The sequence below is a fragment of the Chrysemys picta genome, chromosome 14 (assembly GCF_011386835.1).
Source record: "Chrysemys picta bellii isolate R12L10 chromosome 14, ASM1138683v2, whole genome shotgun sequence".
Taxonomy (NCBI): domain Eukaryota; kingdom Metazoa; phylum Chordata; order Testudines; family Emydidae; genus Chrysemys; species Chrysemys picta.
The window spans coordinates 5,028,648-5,043,324 of NC_088804.1; the positions used below are offsets into that span (position 1 = coordinate 5,028,648).

At 50.0% G+C, this 14,677-nt stretch overlaps 1 protein-coding gene across 2 annotated transcripts in view; it reads left to right on the plus strand.

The window, feature by feature from the left end:
* Positions 1 to 14,677, plus strand: part of EDC4 (enhancer of mRNA decapping 4) — a 53,650-nt gene that overhangs the window by 15,175 nt on the left and 23,798 nt on the right. Inside the window, exons 7-11 of one of the 2 annotated variants that reach the window (XM_065567521.1) lie at positions 1,721 to 1,825; positions 10,390 to 10,499; positions 11,146 to 11,229; positions 11,761 to 11,877; positions 12,890 to 12,992. In XM_065567521.1, coding sequence (XP_065423593.1) covers positions 1,721 to 1,825; positions 10,390 to 10,499; positions 11,146 to 11,229; positions 11,761 to 11,877; positions 12,890 to 12,992 — 519 coding nt within the window. The remainder of the gene's footprint in view (positions 1 to 1,720; positions 1,826 to 10,389; positions 10,500 to 11,145; positions 11,230 to 11,760; positions 11,878 to 12,889; positions 12,993 to 14,677) is intronic. The other variant, XM_065567520.1, reaches the window with a different exon arrangement.

Here is a 14,677-nt window from a genome sequence, read left to right on the forward strand (position 1 = left end):
GGGGGGTGAATCTATCCTGCACTAGTCTGGTGCGGACTAACTGTCCGTGTGTACCCTGCTGATGTATATTAACAGTTTGTTGCTGCGCTTTGATCTAGGTCTCTTTGAAACAGGACTAGATCGAAGCACATTCACCAACTGTTTGTGTACGTCAGCAGGGCCCACATGGCCCGTTAGTCTGTGGCAGACTAGTGCATGTTACATTCGCAGCCCTGCTTACTGCAAACTAAATGTTCATGTAGAGACGCCCTCAGAGTGGATTCCTTGGATAGGAGTCTCATCTCCAGTCTGCTGCTAGGTAGGGTCTTACGGACCATGATCAGCATTGATCTAATAGAGGGAGTAACCCGCACATCAGTGACATGTGCAGATGGCTCAGAATGAGAAGAAGCTGTGAACAAGAAGTATGGCAGAGAACTAATCTAGGGCTAGAGAGACTAGACACATAAGCAGACATTAATGTGAGACACAGGCGGGTGGGGGAATGCAGCTAATACATCAAGGGACAAATAACATTCCTCCTCTCTGGAGGAATTCCTCTGGAAAGCAGCAACACCAAATGGCCCTAAGGATGGCAGAGGGCAGCAAGCAAAGCACGGATCTGCAGTGTGGTAGGGCAACGGAAAAGTGAATGTGGCTTTGGGCTGTATGCGCAGAGGCATTTAAAACAGCTAAATCCATACAGCTTGGCAGCGAAGGGAACATAATAGTTGAGGGGTGGGAATGCCAAGGAAGGCGAATGAGTGACCCGTGGAGTGTAATAAAAACAGCGGGATTAAGTTAAGGGGACAATAAAGGCTTCGTATCTGGAGAAACATTTCACTAGCAGGAAGTGATCAGGCTACAAAGGAAAGGGGGGGAATCCACCACTTGGGACACTACGAGTGCTGTCTAACTATCAGATGTAGAGTAGGGAATAATCCTGGTGGGCTGGATGGGATGGACTAGGCCAGTGTTTCTCTGATGCCTGTGCTTTGGGCTCTGCTTTTCCCACTTAGCATGGTGGTTAACTCCTCCTTGCGAAAAGAACCCTTCTGAAGCACTCAAGTTGGTTACGCTGCAAACCTGACTGATTTCCAGAGTCGTACCTAGTTTAGCTGATCTCCAGGCTCTTCAGTCACTGCAGTCATGAGAACTCAGAAAAGGAACTGAACGCCTGGCCACTGGGGCGTCACTGCATCCAAATCTGCCCCCAGGCGCCGTGCTGGGGAGCGGCGATCTGCCCATGCACGCAGGGCACGCAGAAAACTGGGCTGCTTGAGTCTGAGGTTGTCTTACCCACCACAGATGTCAGGGCGGAGGGCACCATCTAACCTATAGAAGGGACACCTGTGCTGAGGAGTGTCCCCTTACCCTGCCCCTCTTCAGAGCCCCTGCACTAGGCTGACAGGTTCTTCTGACTGACGCTCCCCAGGCATTGAGCACAGCACAGGGCTACGAGCCCAAACTTGGATTCCCCGACGTGACAAGGCTTTTGTTGCCCCTAGGCCTCTGAGGCAGCTGCAGGAGGCTGGATGCATCATTGCTGTGCCCAAAAGCTGTTTTGTGTTTGTGTAGCTCTGATGGAATATATTGCATGCGGCCCAGTGCTGCACGGGCCAGAGGTGGCAGCTGGACGAGAGGGTTCGTGGCAGCTGTGACTGTTAGAAGGAGCCGGGGAGGTCTCAGGCACTGGCCTGCAGGCATGCACGTGTACTCATTTCTCCTTGTTCTCCTCCAGGCAGAGGTTTGGGATCTGGATATTATCCGAGCCAACAACAGTTCCTGGCCGGTGGAGGTGACTAACATCAAAGAGGGCTTCATTGTGGTGAAAGGCCACAGCACGGTAAGAGCGCTGCTGCCTGTTGTTATCTAGAGGCCTCTGGTGGATGATCTTCTCAGAAAAGCAGTGTGGGGACAGGCGAGTCACTGGCACACCAAAGCCAATCGCTGGGGCACTCTCCACGTCATTTTCGGTCTCTGTGGCATATCTTGAACCCTGAGCTCCCTCGACTTTCTGTTCTAAAGCGTTGGACTGTTACCCACCTTAAGTAAAGATGGTGCAGCCCTGAGCTGCTGTCGGTGGCTTAATGTTGAATGAATGTCTCTGCCATTGCCAAGCTGCTGAGTCATCTGTCTGGCATTCCTGAACGTTGCAGCATAAATACCTACGTTCAGATCGCTTGATGAAATCAAAGGCAAGCAGGGCTGTGATCATGTCCTTAGCTCCTTATGCCCTTGGGTCCCCGTATGCATTGCCTGCGGGGCTGGTAAGAGCAGGTACTTCCAGGAGATAGACGCCTGCCGTGCCCCTCAGAATGGAGAGGCCAGGCTGTCACTTCTACAGTCTGTCTTGCAGGATAAGCTCATTTGCACCTTGAGGCTGCGAGTCACTAAGCAATATGGTGGGGACGCCATCGTTCCTTGAAACTCAACAGTGTTTAGTGGCTCAGCCATTTTCAGGAGAATCAGATTGTCCTGCAGTTTCTGCTTACGGGCTTAGTGGGCAGTTCTGCAAATATCGGAGAGAGTGGCAGGTGAGCCTGCATCTCAAAGCAACCCTAATTTTTGTTACAGCCAAAAGCCACCTCTGGAGAAATGCTGTGTTGGCCCATAAATGCTTTGGCTGTTGGAGATAATCAAAGGCCAAATTACTTACCCAACCCAATGGCTCTTGTGGAGCATGGTACTCAGTCCTTTTGTGTGGATCTCTGTCATTACCTTAGAAGTGTGCGACTTACCAGGTAGACCCTCAAAGCTCAGCTGCCCTGGGGGTGTAAAAAGACATTCAGGCTCTTTGGCTTTTGCCTTCTCCACAGCGGCATCTCTTCTGATGCTCTCACACCTACCTTTCACCTTCTCAGACAGAATGGGGGAACTATGACAACAGGAAGGATAAGAATGTACATGTAGGAAAAGTTATGAACTCAGTTTGGCAGACTTCATTGTATGTGGTCTCTGGGGACCCTCGGCCTACCCTTACAAGGAGCTGAATGGGATCGAAGGGTCTCTTTCATCTCTGACTTCTGTATCACATAGGGCTTAGTTCCCATTAAACTACAGTCAATTTCTGAAATTATAGGAATGCAGAGAACTAATTACACTATAAGGGGATGCTGTCAATGTGTATAAGGTGCATCATTGGTAACTGTGCATATATAAGATTTTCAGAGGTGCCAGAATGATTTGGGAGCCATTCCCATTGAAAGTCACTTAGGTGCTTTCGAAAAACCCATCTGTAGACAATGACTGTAATTTAAGATTTACAGATCCTATTTGTGATATTTCTAAAGGCTTGTCTAAGCACCAGGTACAGCTTTAGCTATACAGGAGTAGTTCTGCTGGTCCAACTGCTCGTGTGAGTGCAGTTATACTGGGAAAGCTTATTCCTGAGAAGCGAAGAAGACACCTTTATGCTGGTATAATTGTGTCTACACTAGAGGTTGTAGCAGTAGAACTACATTTGTACAAAATCACACCTCTGTCCAATATTTGTACTGGTACAAAACCGGTGTGTAGATTAGGCCTAAATATCAGTGAAAACATTTCAGGTGTCGAACAGGTGATGGTGTGAACCTTGGATGCATTAGAACCTGGAAAGGAGTAACAATGAATGAGTTTGGTTTCGCTCTCCATACTGAGTGAAAAGTAAATAAAACTGCATCACTGGTGGAAAGTAAATGAGAATTGTACAATTTCTTCTTCGAGGGATGGTCCCCATGTGTATTCCACACGTAGGTACACATGCGCACCACATGCCTGAGATCTTTAGAAAGCCGTGTCCATTGGTCTGCACATGCGCAGTTGTTCTCCTTGTGCTCTGAACCGAGGGCATAAGGGGTGGTGCGGACCGGTGCTTCTCCAGTTCCTTCTGAGCACCGCATGGCCTGAGTCCGAACCTTCTGCGTCCACAGCTGCTTATTTTGACTGCTTCAGTCTGTGAATATTGTAAATAGTTTTAGAATTCTTTTAGTCTTAAGTATGAGTGTAGGTCGGTAGCTCTTTTCCCCCCCACTTCAGGGAAATGCTCCCCAGGAGACTAGGATCGTGCCCAGAGTACCGGGGTTTAAGAATTGCGTGTCCTGCCCCTGCTCCTTGTCAATGAGCAAGGAACACCAACGCTGCCGTTACTGACTGGGTGAGGCTCACATCTCAGCTAAGTGCAGCATGTGCTGCTCATTCCCTTCCGGAACTCATGAGGGTCGAGAGTGAAGACTTACTAAACATCTGGAGAAGGCCATGAGACCCCACTCAGATCCCAGCTGGGGAGACACCCCCCCTCTCCCCCCACACACACATCAACTTCAATCAGCAGGCAGTGCCCTTCAAAGCGCAAGCTCAGGAGTTGAGGACAAGACTTCCAAGCCTAAGGAGAAGGCTTCTCATGAGAGTAAGGGGCACTCTCACAAGCATAGAGACAAGCCCTCTGCTTCTAGAGCTGACCTGAAGAAATGAGATCCCTCCTCGACTCCTCAGAGTCAGGGGAGTCCTCACGCACGGGTCCTAAAGATTCAGTCCTGAGTAAATCTCCTCAGCAGGAGAAAGTTGCGCGAAGGAGCACACGTCCGTCAGTTCTGAGTCCGATGTGCAAACTAAAGATAGACATCCACCGCTGGTCCCTTCAACATCCAGATCAGACTGTGCCAATATCATCATGGCCCCAGAGGGATCCGACTTCCACCGTGACCAGAGAAGCACGGGATCCGATGGCTCCAGCAGTTGACTCACCCTGTACCCTGGGGCAGTCTGAGATCTACTTTTCCCCAGAGGACGTTTTTGCTCTCCCCCGTCCTCACTCCCATTTCCTCTCCGCTCCTCTTTATTCAGACACACTGTTACGCCCATGGAAGAAGCTATTCTGAGGACACAGACCCGCTCTCCTTTCCCACCCGCGAGCCTGAGTACCCAGCCATTGGCATTGTCAGTTTCGCCGGTAGCTTAGGATTCAGCTTTTTCATCTGATGAGTTGGAGGTTGCAGAAGAGCCCCTACCCTGCCATAGAGAAACAGGGCTGGACAGAAGCCTACGAGATGAGGATTCTGTTCGCTGATCAGATGACTTTGCAAGAGACAGGTGGTACCCAGTGCCATGGGATCCTCCTCGGCTGGCTGATCCTTCGCGCTGGCATTATTGGCTCCCGTAGGATCTCTACTCTAGGCAGCTGGGATCAGTACATGAGCCTTACTTGCCAACTGGCCCCATCGGAGTATGCGGAAGACAAAGTTGAACCAGATCCGACTAGTCCAGCTGTTCTGGGAGCAACTTCATCAACTTCCCCAGATGAGGCAGTTACCCCATCTCCATCTGACGCCTACAGGCAATACCAGGAGCTCCTACAAAGGGTGGAGTCTGAGCTCCAAATGCAGCTCGAAGAAGTTGAGGAGCCCCTACGTAGATTGCTGGACATCTTGCAACCCGTGGGTCCCAGTCAAGCAGCCTTCCTGGTTAACGAGGCCGTCATGGATCCAGCTAGAACAGTGTGGCACACTTCTGTTTCCTGTGCTCCCACCCCAAAGAGGGTTGAGAAGCTGTACTTCGTTCCATCTAAGCGGAGACAGAGTTTCTATTCTCAAATTCTCTGGTGGCACAGGCAGTCACCGAAAGATCCAGGCTGCAACACCCCAAAACTGCACCCTTGGACAAGGTGCCATACAGCTCGATCTCCTAGGGAGAATGGTCTTCTCTGCCTTTCTCCAATTTAGAATTTCAAATGATCAGCCCCTTCTAGCTACATACGACTTCACTAATTATGCGACGTTGTTGGATTTTAAGGAAACACTCCCTCAGGAAGATAGAGCTCAGTTCCAGTCCTTGCTTGATGAAGGAAAATTAGTGGCCAAAACACTCTACAGGCTGCAGTAGATGCTGTGGATACAGCATCCAGAGAGATGGTTACAGCCATTGTCCCGAGGAAAGATTCCTGGTTACAATGTTCAGGTTTCCCTAGAAAGATACAGAGTACCGTTCGAGATCTGCCCGTTGATACAGTTAACCTGTTCAGTGATAAGATGGATGATTCCTTTCACTCTCCAAAGGACTTGAGGACAATGTTTTGTTCTGTGGATATCTATACCTGGTCAGAAGAGGCAGCATCACAGAGCAAGACACTTCAACAATTTTACTACCAATGCTCCCAGGAATCATCAACCAAACAATAGAGGGTTCAAAGGTCCAGGTACACTGGTCCAGGTACACTGGCCACAGCTCACTCTAACCCACAGCCAAGGGATTAATTTTGATGGGACTGTTGAGACCCACATCCCTTTATTGATGCCACAGCATCCTGTCCCTCCGTTTTTTGGAGGCTTCCTTATCCAATTTGCCCACACTGGAGGGCTTTAACAACAGACAAATGTGTGCTAGAAATTATTCACTACCAGGCATCTGATTGAGTTTGTCAACCCCTTCATGGTCTGTTTTCAGGGACCAATCTCACAAGGAAATTCTGTGTCAAGAAGTGGACTCCCTTCTCCACCAGGGAGCCATAGAAGGAGTTCCATCTCAACTTGAAGGGAAAAGATGCTACTCCCCATAATACTTAGTCCCCAAAAAGAATGGGGGATGAAGACCAATTTTGACTCATAGACTCTAAGGCCAGAAGGGACCATCATGATCATCTAGTCCGACTTCCTGCACTTTGCAGGCCACAGAACCTCATCCACCCACTGCTGAAATAGACTCCTAACCTCTATGCCAACTAACTATAATTGTCCAAATATCTAAAATTCCACATGGTCACATTGGCATTAATAATCCCCTCTCTGGAAGATGGCACCAGGATTGTGGCTCTTGACATGGAAGATGCATAATTTCACATAGACATTCACCCATCCCTCAGAAGGGTCCTCAAGTTTTCTTTGTCGAAACCATTATTAAGTCAGAGTCCTTCCATTCGGGCTAGCTATGACACCCAGAGTCTTTACAAAAGTATTTTCACTGGTGGCAGCTTGGATGAGGAGAAACCGGTTTACCCTCATCCAAGATTGTACAAGGAAATCCAGTTTATCAACCGATTCCTGCTCCAACTACAAACTTCCAGGGAATTTGTGTCAACCATGAAAAGTCCCCTTTGACCTCACAAGGTCCATAAACTTCATAGGAGCCATAGGACTCAACTACAAGTGCCTGTCTGCCTATTGAGAGATTCTCTGCCATGGGCGATCTCGTACAAGAGGTCGCTCTCCGACTCCAGTCAGAACTTGCCTTTTCTCTCCTCAGTCACATACCAGACACCATTTGCCCGGCTCCATTTCCATTGCCTGCAAACCTGGCTTCAGTTCATCTACTCACCAGAAAAAGTCATCAATAATGCCAAAGGAACAATTCTGGCCTCTCTCTCATCTGGCAGACAAGGCCGGAGAAAGTTTGAGTAGGGGCTCCTCTCCTCACACCAACACCCAGGTGACTATCATTACTGATACGTCCCTCCTAGGTTGTGGAGCTCATGTGGATGACCATGCTGCACGTGGCATGTGGACCTCTCGGGAGTCCAGGATCCATATCCGTTTACTGGAACTCAGAGTGGTTCATCGGGCCTCCAACTCTTCCAATCTCGGCACATCCAGACAATGTCGGACAATATGACGACTGTTTTCTGTATAAACAAGCAAGGAGAGGGGACAGTTAACCTCTGGAATTGCAGTATCAGATATCTCCTAGCCCTTTCTCAAGCATGCTGCAGAACTCCGTAACAGACATTTTTCCACAGACCATGAATAGGAGAGTCACAATTCAGTCCTGAATAAGGTCATCACCTGCTGGGAAATGCCACCTCGGGGCCTCGCAGGTGAACAAAAAACTTCCCCCGTACTGCTCCAGGGCAGTGCTAGGTAGAGGCTCAAAGGGAGATGCCCTTCTGCTACAATGGAGGGATCACTCCAGATCTACTTTTCCTCTTATCCCATTAATACCACAGGGCCTCTGGAAAATCCGTTACAACAGGGCTCAAGTCGTCCTTATTGCGCCCAACTGACCGAGAGAGTTCTGATTCATGGACTTACTGAGAATTTCAGCCTGTTCGCCCATCAACATTCGACAACTTATGGGCCTGCTAATGCAAAACAATGTCACCTTTCCGGAATGCCATTCTGGGACCACTGCAACTCAAGGCCTGGTATTTGGATGGGCATCAGATGTAGAATGTTCATTTTCCAAGGCAGTTCAATCCATCCTCAACCAAAGCTGGAAGGGACCTACCAGGAGATGCTATTCAGCTAAGTGGAAGCGATTCTCCTCTTGGGCACAATGCTATTCTGGAATATCCACTTACCCTTAAGACAGTTGTTCTCAACTTACAGGCCACTTGTGGCCCAGTCAGCACACAACTATGGCCTATGTGACATCCTCAGGGCCATACAGATAGTGTCTATATTGTGTGGATGTGGCCCACATAACACACAGAGAGCTGCATATGCAGTCCATCATGGTAAATAGGTTGAGAGCCACTGCCTTAAGACATTGGGTCTCTCCGTTAGTTCTCTGCAGATTCATTTAGGAGCAGTCTGTGCTTTACATCCCCCTATCAACAGCCACACTATCTTCACTCCTCCCACAATGACTAGATTCCTGAAGCGACTTCTGCATCCGAAGAAGTGAGGTTTTTACTCACGAAAGCTTATGCCCAAATAAATCTGTTAGTCTTTAAGGTGCCACCAGACTCCTTGTTGTTTTTGAAGCGACTTCTGAGATCCTTCCCACCACTGGTGAAGCCCAACACCTGAATGGGACGGCAATCTCATTCTTTCGTCTCTCACCAAACATCCCTTCAGTCACCTGTGCTGTGGCCTACTTCTTGATGACAGTTGCCTTCCTAGTTGCCATCACATCAGGCAGAAGAGTCAATGAGCTGGAGCAGGCCCACCATACACCACCTTCCATAAAGAGGAGGTCTCTCTTTGCCTCCCCACCCCCTGCTCTCCAATTCACCCTAAAGCAATTTCAGAGTTTCACATGCGTCAAACCATCCACTTATCGATATTTTTTCTGAAACTGTATGCTTCTGATGAGGAGAGGACACTTCAGTCTCTGAGCATCTGAAGAGCACTGGTCTTTTATCTGCAAAGAACAAAAGCACTTAGACACCTAGACTTTTTGTTACCATAACAGAGATCAGGGGTTCAAGCTGTATCTGCGCAGACTTTCTAAATGGATCTCTGGCTACATTATCCTTTGCTACCAACTAGCTCACGTTCCCTGTCCCCCAGAGGGGGTGAGGGTCCATGCCACCTGAACACAAGCAATCTCTGCAAGTCATACCTCTACTGAAGAGATGTAGGGCAGCTAGCTGGAGCTGCTTGCACATCTTCACAGGCCATTATACTTTGGTCCAGTCTTCTGCTACAGATATAGCTGTGGGGACAGCAGTGTTAGTCAGCCATCACTTCTGCCTCCTTGCACCTACCTCCTGTATGACTTCCCTTGCTAATCTCCCACATGTGGAATACACATAGGGACCATCATTCCAAGAATAAATGGAGGTTAGTGACTTGTAACTGGAGGTTCTTCAAGCTGTGTGGTCACTGTCTGTATTCCACTACCTGCCTTCTGTCCCTCTGCTGCAGATCATAACTGGATTTGCGGTGGGAGAAAGAACTGGAGAGGCATTAGTCCGCACTGCCCTTTATATCCTTGGTTCAGAGCATGAGGAGAACTGCACATGTGCAGACCAACGGACACTGCTTACTAAAAATCTCTGGACTTAGGCATATGGTGCCCATGCATACCCATGTGTGGAATACAGATAGGGACCACACACCTCCACAAACCTCCAGTTACGGGTAAGTGATGCATTTTCAGTGTCAGTAACACAGGGAAGTTTTTGTAATGAGTGTTTGGACATTTCCTTTTGACTGGGTGTGTTCTCATTATGTGGAAGCCGCTTATCGTGTTTTCGTTGGCAGTTTCCATCAGGCTAAGCGGCGAGTACACTCTTTGGTGTAAAGTTTTAGGTTGGATCAGAATTACAGGCTTGGGTTGAGACAATTTAATATTTTGGCTGTTTAGTTCCAAAAACTTGTATATTTCTCTCCACTTAACTCTTGGCAGAAGCAGGAAATGCAAAGTTGATGCTGTTGTGTATAAGTTAATGATCGTAGAAGTAGAGAGCAAAAAGATTTGGAAATAAAATTAAATGTGCTCTTAATATGAATTTCTTAAGAAAGGAGTGACATCAGATGAGGGCCTCAGTTGCCTACCAGCACAACCCAGCATATTTAAGTCACTGTCTGGAAAAGGGGATTATTACCTGGGGTGGAAACAAGTCGATTCTTTGGTGGGGGGCATAAACCCCTGGTTACGTTCACTCACAGGCTTACATTTAGGACCCTGCCCCATCACACTTTCCCTATGGTTAAATTCTGATTTCCTGAGGAGACGTGGAATGACTGGTATGCTTTCCTCTTCCCTCTTTAGTGCCTGAGCGAGGGAGCGCTCTCTCCAGATGGGACCGTCTTGGCCACAGCAAGCCACGATGGCTATGTCAAATTCTGGCAGATCTACATAGAGGGGCAAGATGAGCCCAGGTAACTTAAGAAGCAGAAAAGAAGGGATGGGTCGTGGAACAGAGGACAACTGGAGCTTCCCCTGGCAGAGAGGGAGAAGTTCAGCTCTTGAGGATTCCTTGTCTGATTCCTTCTGAGACCATGAGGAGGACCTGTAGGGCTAATGTGTATACAACACCCTAGCGTTGCAGAGCATTTTCAAATTGCTGAGTATTGTAGGATGTGCTCAGCACTTCTAAAAATGGGGGAGGGGAGGGAATCCGTTTACTGCTGGGGAAAGGTTCACTTGCTCTTGCTGGAAACAGAAGTCCTGTCCATAGAATAGGAACGGCCCGGGCAATGGCAGAGCCAACGTCCTTCTACTGAACTGCTGCCACAGAAATCCGAGAGGGGGAGCTCCATCTCCATTATCCATTCTGGTTCTAGATGCTCCATGCAGACGCCCATCATTGTGGTATTTTTTGTGGCATAGTCCCTTGTCCACTGCCAACTGGACTTGTTTCACGCAGGCCAGCAAACTGCCATTGGGCGATAACTCTTGATCACAGCTGCCTTGGGCTCAGTTCAAACCGGTGACTGAGTAATGAAGGCTGTGAGTTGTTCAGAGCCCTTCTATTTCTGCTAGTTTTGATGTACTTGTCCCCTCTTCTCTCTGGTTCTCTCCTAGGTGCCTGCATGAATGGAAGCCCCATGACGGCAGGCCGCTCTCCTGCCTGCTCTTCTGTGATAATCACAAAAAACAAGACCCAGAGTAAGTCTTGGTCCTGGACTGTGAGCCGCAGGGTGTAGCAAACCCTCAGCTCCATAGGTTTAAGACAGGATCCTGGTACTTGCATTTACACACACAGGACCGTGTCCTGTACGGAATGAGTTGCTCTCTCCAACCGGGGAGTAGTTGGGGCTCAGTGAGGCAGTGCAAAATTGTCCTATTCCTAGAGTCAGTTCTTGGGTGTGGAGAACTCGCCAGTGAAAGTGCGTCTAGGCAGAATGATACATTTAGGCTAGTGCTGTTGGTCAGCCCAGCCTGGCTTACTTTGTCTCAAGCTTCTATCGTAGTTCCTGCTTCCGACCCTTTCTGACATTTGGCTGGGGTCTTACTGATTCCCTAGAGAGCAGGGCCACAGAAGGTGTGCCAGGTTCTAACCTGCCCATGGTGCAGAAACTGCCCTGGGAGTGTGGGACATTCCTGGCCAAGTTTAGCCATAGGCAGCCTCTGAGCAGTGTTCCTGCAGGAGGCGCTTGCAGGGAGGGACTACGCCTTCTTACAGCATTCCTTCCCAAGACTTCTCTGTTGTGCCTTCAGGGTTCCTTTCTGGAGGTTTCTCATCACTGGAGCAGATCAGAACCGAGAGCTGAAGATGTGGTGCACCGTTTCTTGGACCTGTCTGCAAACTGTCCGGTGAGTGGTGATACACCTAGACCTGCAAGCTAGGTCTCTGGGAGGTGGGGTTTAGTCTGAAGATTCCACAGGTTCGAGCAGAACTCAGAGACCTATTAGGATCCTGGCAATATAATTACTCTGCAGAGGAAGAGGCTGTCAGTGATCTACAATGTAGTCTGTTCTAGTCCCACCTGGAGCCTCTTCCTATGTCAAATGAGCATAATGTGACAGCCTTTGCTAATGTCAGAACTGTGGTGAGCTCTGTGCCAAATGGATCTGGGTGTCCCATGGCTGATAGCCGGGCTTGCGGGGTTTGACCCTGAACAGCTTTACTTGGTCATCTTTGCTCAGGTCTGTAGTGTAAAATGTACCCAGGGTCCCAGGAAAGCATTCTGGAGCTGACGCATTGTCTGTGTAAATAGTGACTGCTAACTTCGTCCGGTGTGGCGAGAGTTCCAGCATCTCTTCCCTGTCGCTTTGTCTGCTTAGTGTTGTGTTACTGGGGTAGCACAAGACTGCTCTGGGGAGCCAGCCAGCACTGAGAACGGCTGCCCAATCCTGTATGCTCAATCCCCCCAAAGCTGCTGTCTGCTGGGGGATCATGGGCCCTGGAAGCAGCTCCAGTGGATGCAGACGTGAGAATCACCCTCCTTTGGACTCTCCCTCCTGCAACCCACTGAGTAGAACACAGCTGCGTGCTGAATGGTTACCCTGTACTCCAGTGGTGGTGTGCTTTGCCCAGCTGGTCTCTCAGCTGCTGGGCTGTGTTTTAGCCCACGATCCCTCTTCTTACTAGCCTGGCATCCCTGTTTAAACACTTTAGGCCCATAGTTAGGGGAGATTTCGTTCTGCCAGTTCCCCTCCCGTGTTTGCATGGGGTTCCATCACTTCGGTTACCGGAGGCAGCGGAAAATCTGACCGGCGCTGTGCTAAGCTGCTCTTAGTCGAACTGGAATGCTGTGCCATAGAGGCCTTCACTTGTGCTAATGGCTCTCGCCTTCTGTGTGTTCTCTCCCGTTGCGGAACCCAGCTTTTCCCCTGACATCTTCAGTTCCAAGAGTGTTCCCCCCAGTCTGAAAGCCTGCCTGGACCTCTCTGCCGAATTCCTGATCCTGAGCGACGTGCAGAGAAAAGTAGGTGGCTCCCACTTTACTGGCTGCTTCAGCCACGCTGGGTGGAGGGAGCTCGGGACTCCTGTGCAGCCCCTGCGACTACGGCAGGGCTGACTGCACTTGCTGAAGAGAGGCAAAGTCGGCCTGCACCATTTCACTGTAAGGTGGAGAATGGTTCTGCTGGTGCTGCCTGGGCCCAAAGGGGCCTTGAGCGAGGCACAGGGTTAATGCTGGTGTTAAAGTAAAAATTCTCATTTGAGAAGGAAACTGACCCCCAGTGCTATAATGATTCGACTGAGCTCCTCAAAGCCGGGTGACTCCGAGATATGCTCTTGCTCTGTCATTAACCCCTCTGCTCCAGGGTGCCTGTCTAGTGGCTGGGCTCTCAGCGTGGGGCATCAGATGTACTCTGCTGTGACGGGGTGACGGGAAAGACACTGGCTTTCCTTCATGTTTAAGCTCCTTGCTTTTAGGAGGACAGAGAGAGCAATGCCAAGTAACCACTGCTTGGCAGCAGCACCGCTATCTCAGAGCAGAGACACTGCTTTGCTTTGAGAGGTCTGTTGGTTCTCGCTGGACCCGGCCTGTTACGCTGGTGGTTGGGACGGCCTTGATATCTAGTGGGAAAGCCCAGCTGGTGCTGTAGCCCGGTACAGGGGCTCTCTTCTTCCCCTCTATGTGTCCAGTTTGGGGCCCTGTGACAATCATGGACTTTTAAAAAACACTTTCAGCAGCTTTGCAGGTGAATGTTCGAGTTTCATAGGATATTGTGGTGGCCAAGTGCCCCCCAGACTGCTGCGATTTTTCCAACAGCCACCAGGTGGAAGCAGACATCCCTGCTAAGACTGCTGCCAGTGGGTGGTCAGTGGGCTGGTCCCATTCTGGAGGACAGTGGGGAGGTGGCAGGTCAGTTGTCTCATCACATGGTGCCAGCCACTCCAAGCTGGGTCAGGGATCAGGGCCTTGCTGATACTGCCACTGCTGCTTCCTGTCCGGCTGGCAGGGAGAAAAGGGTGGCACTGACAATGTGGCATCTAGGAGCCCCCTCCCACTCCCCAGCACAACCCGGAGGAGACAGCACAGGCTGGTGAGGAGCTGAGACCAGGATCCCTCCCCCCAGCCCGATCCCTCTGCCAGGGCAGAGCTCCCGCACACAGCTGCTTGTGTGCAAGCAGCAGCAGGGGTGGCCACAGTGGGGGGATTGATCTGGTCTTGCTCCCGAGGTGTCTTCTCGGGGGCTGCTGTGGGGCGGGACAGGCTGGGACTCCTAATCGCCACATTGTCAGTGCTGTCCCCTCCCCCCGCCAGCTGGACAGGAAGCTTTAGGTGTGGCCTGGGCCAGAGCTCAGTGCAGAGTGCCCTCAACTGGGGTGGCCCATGCCATGTGGTGAGACATGCTTCCTCCTCCCCCCCGGGATAGCAGCATGCCGCTCCCCCCGACCCACCTGCCTGCTTCCACATCCCCGCTGCTGGAAAAATCCCAGTATTGGGCTAATTTGGTGATTTCTGTGCCGTTTGTGAAATTGTAACTTACACAGGACTTGAACCCTGATGTCCTGGGCTGGGGTAGCAAGCCTGGATGTGCTCTGATCGTTTTGTTGAAGGCGGCTGGGGTGGGAGGGAGGAGGCAGAATTTAGACGGTGGAACTTAAGGTTTTTTTAAGCTAATTAAAACTTAATACTTTGTCACTAACGATAGGCGTCAG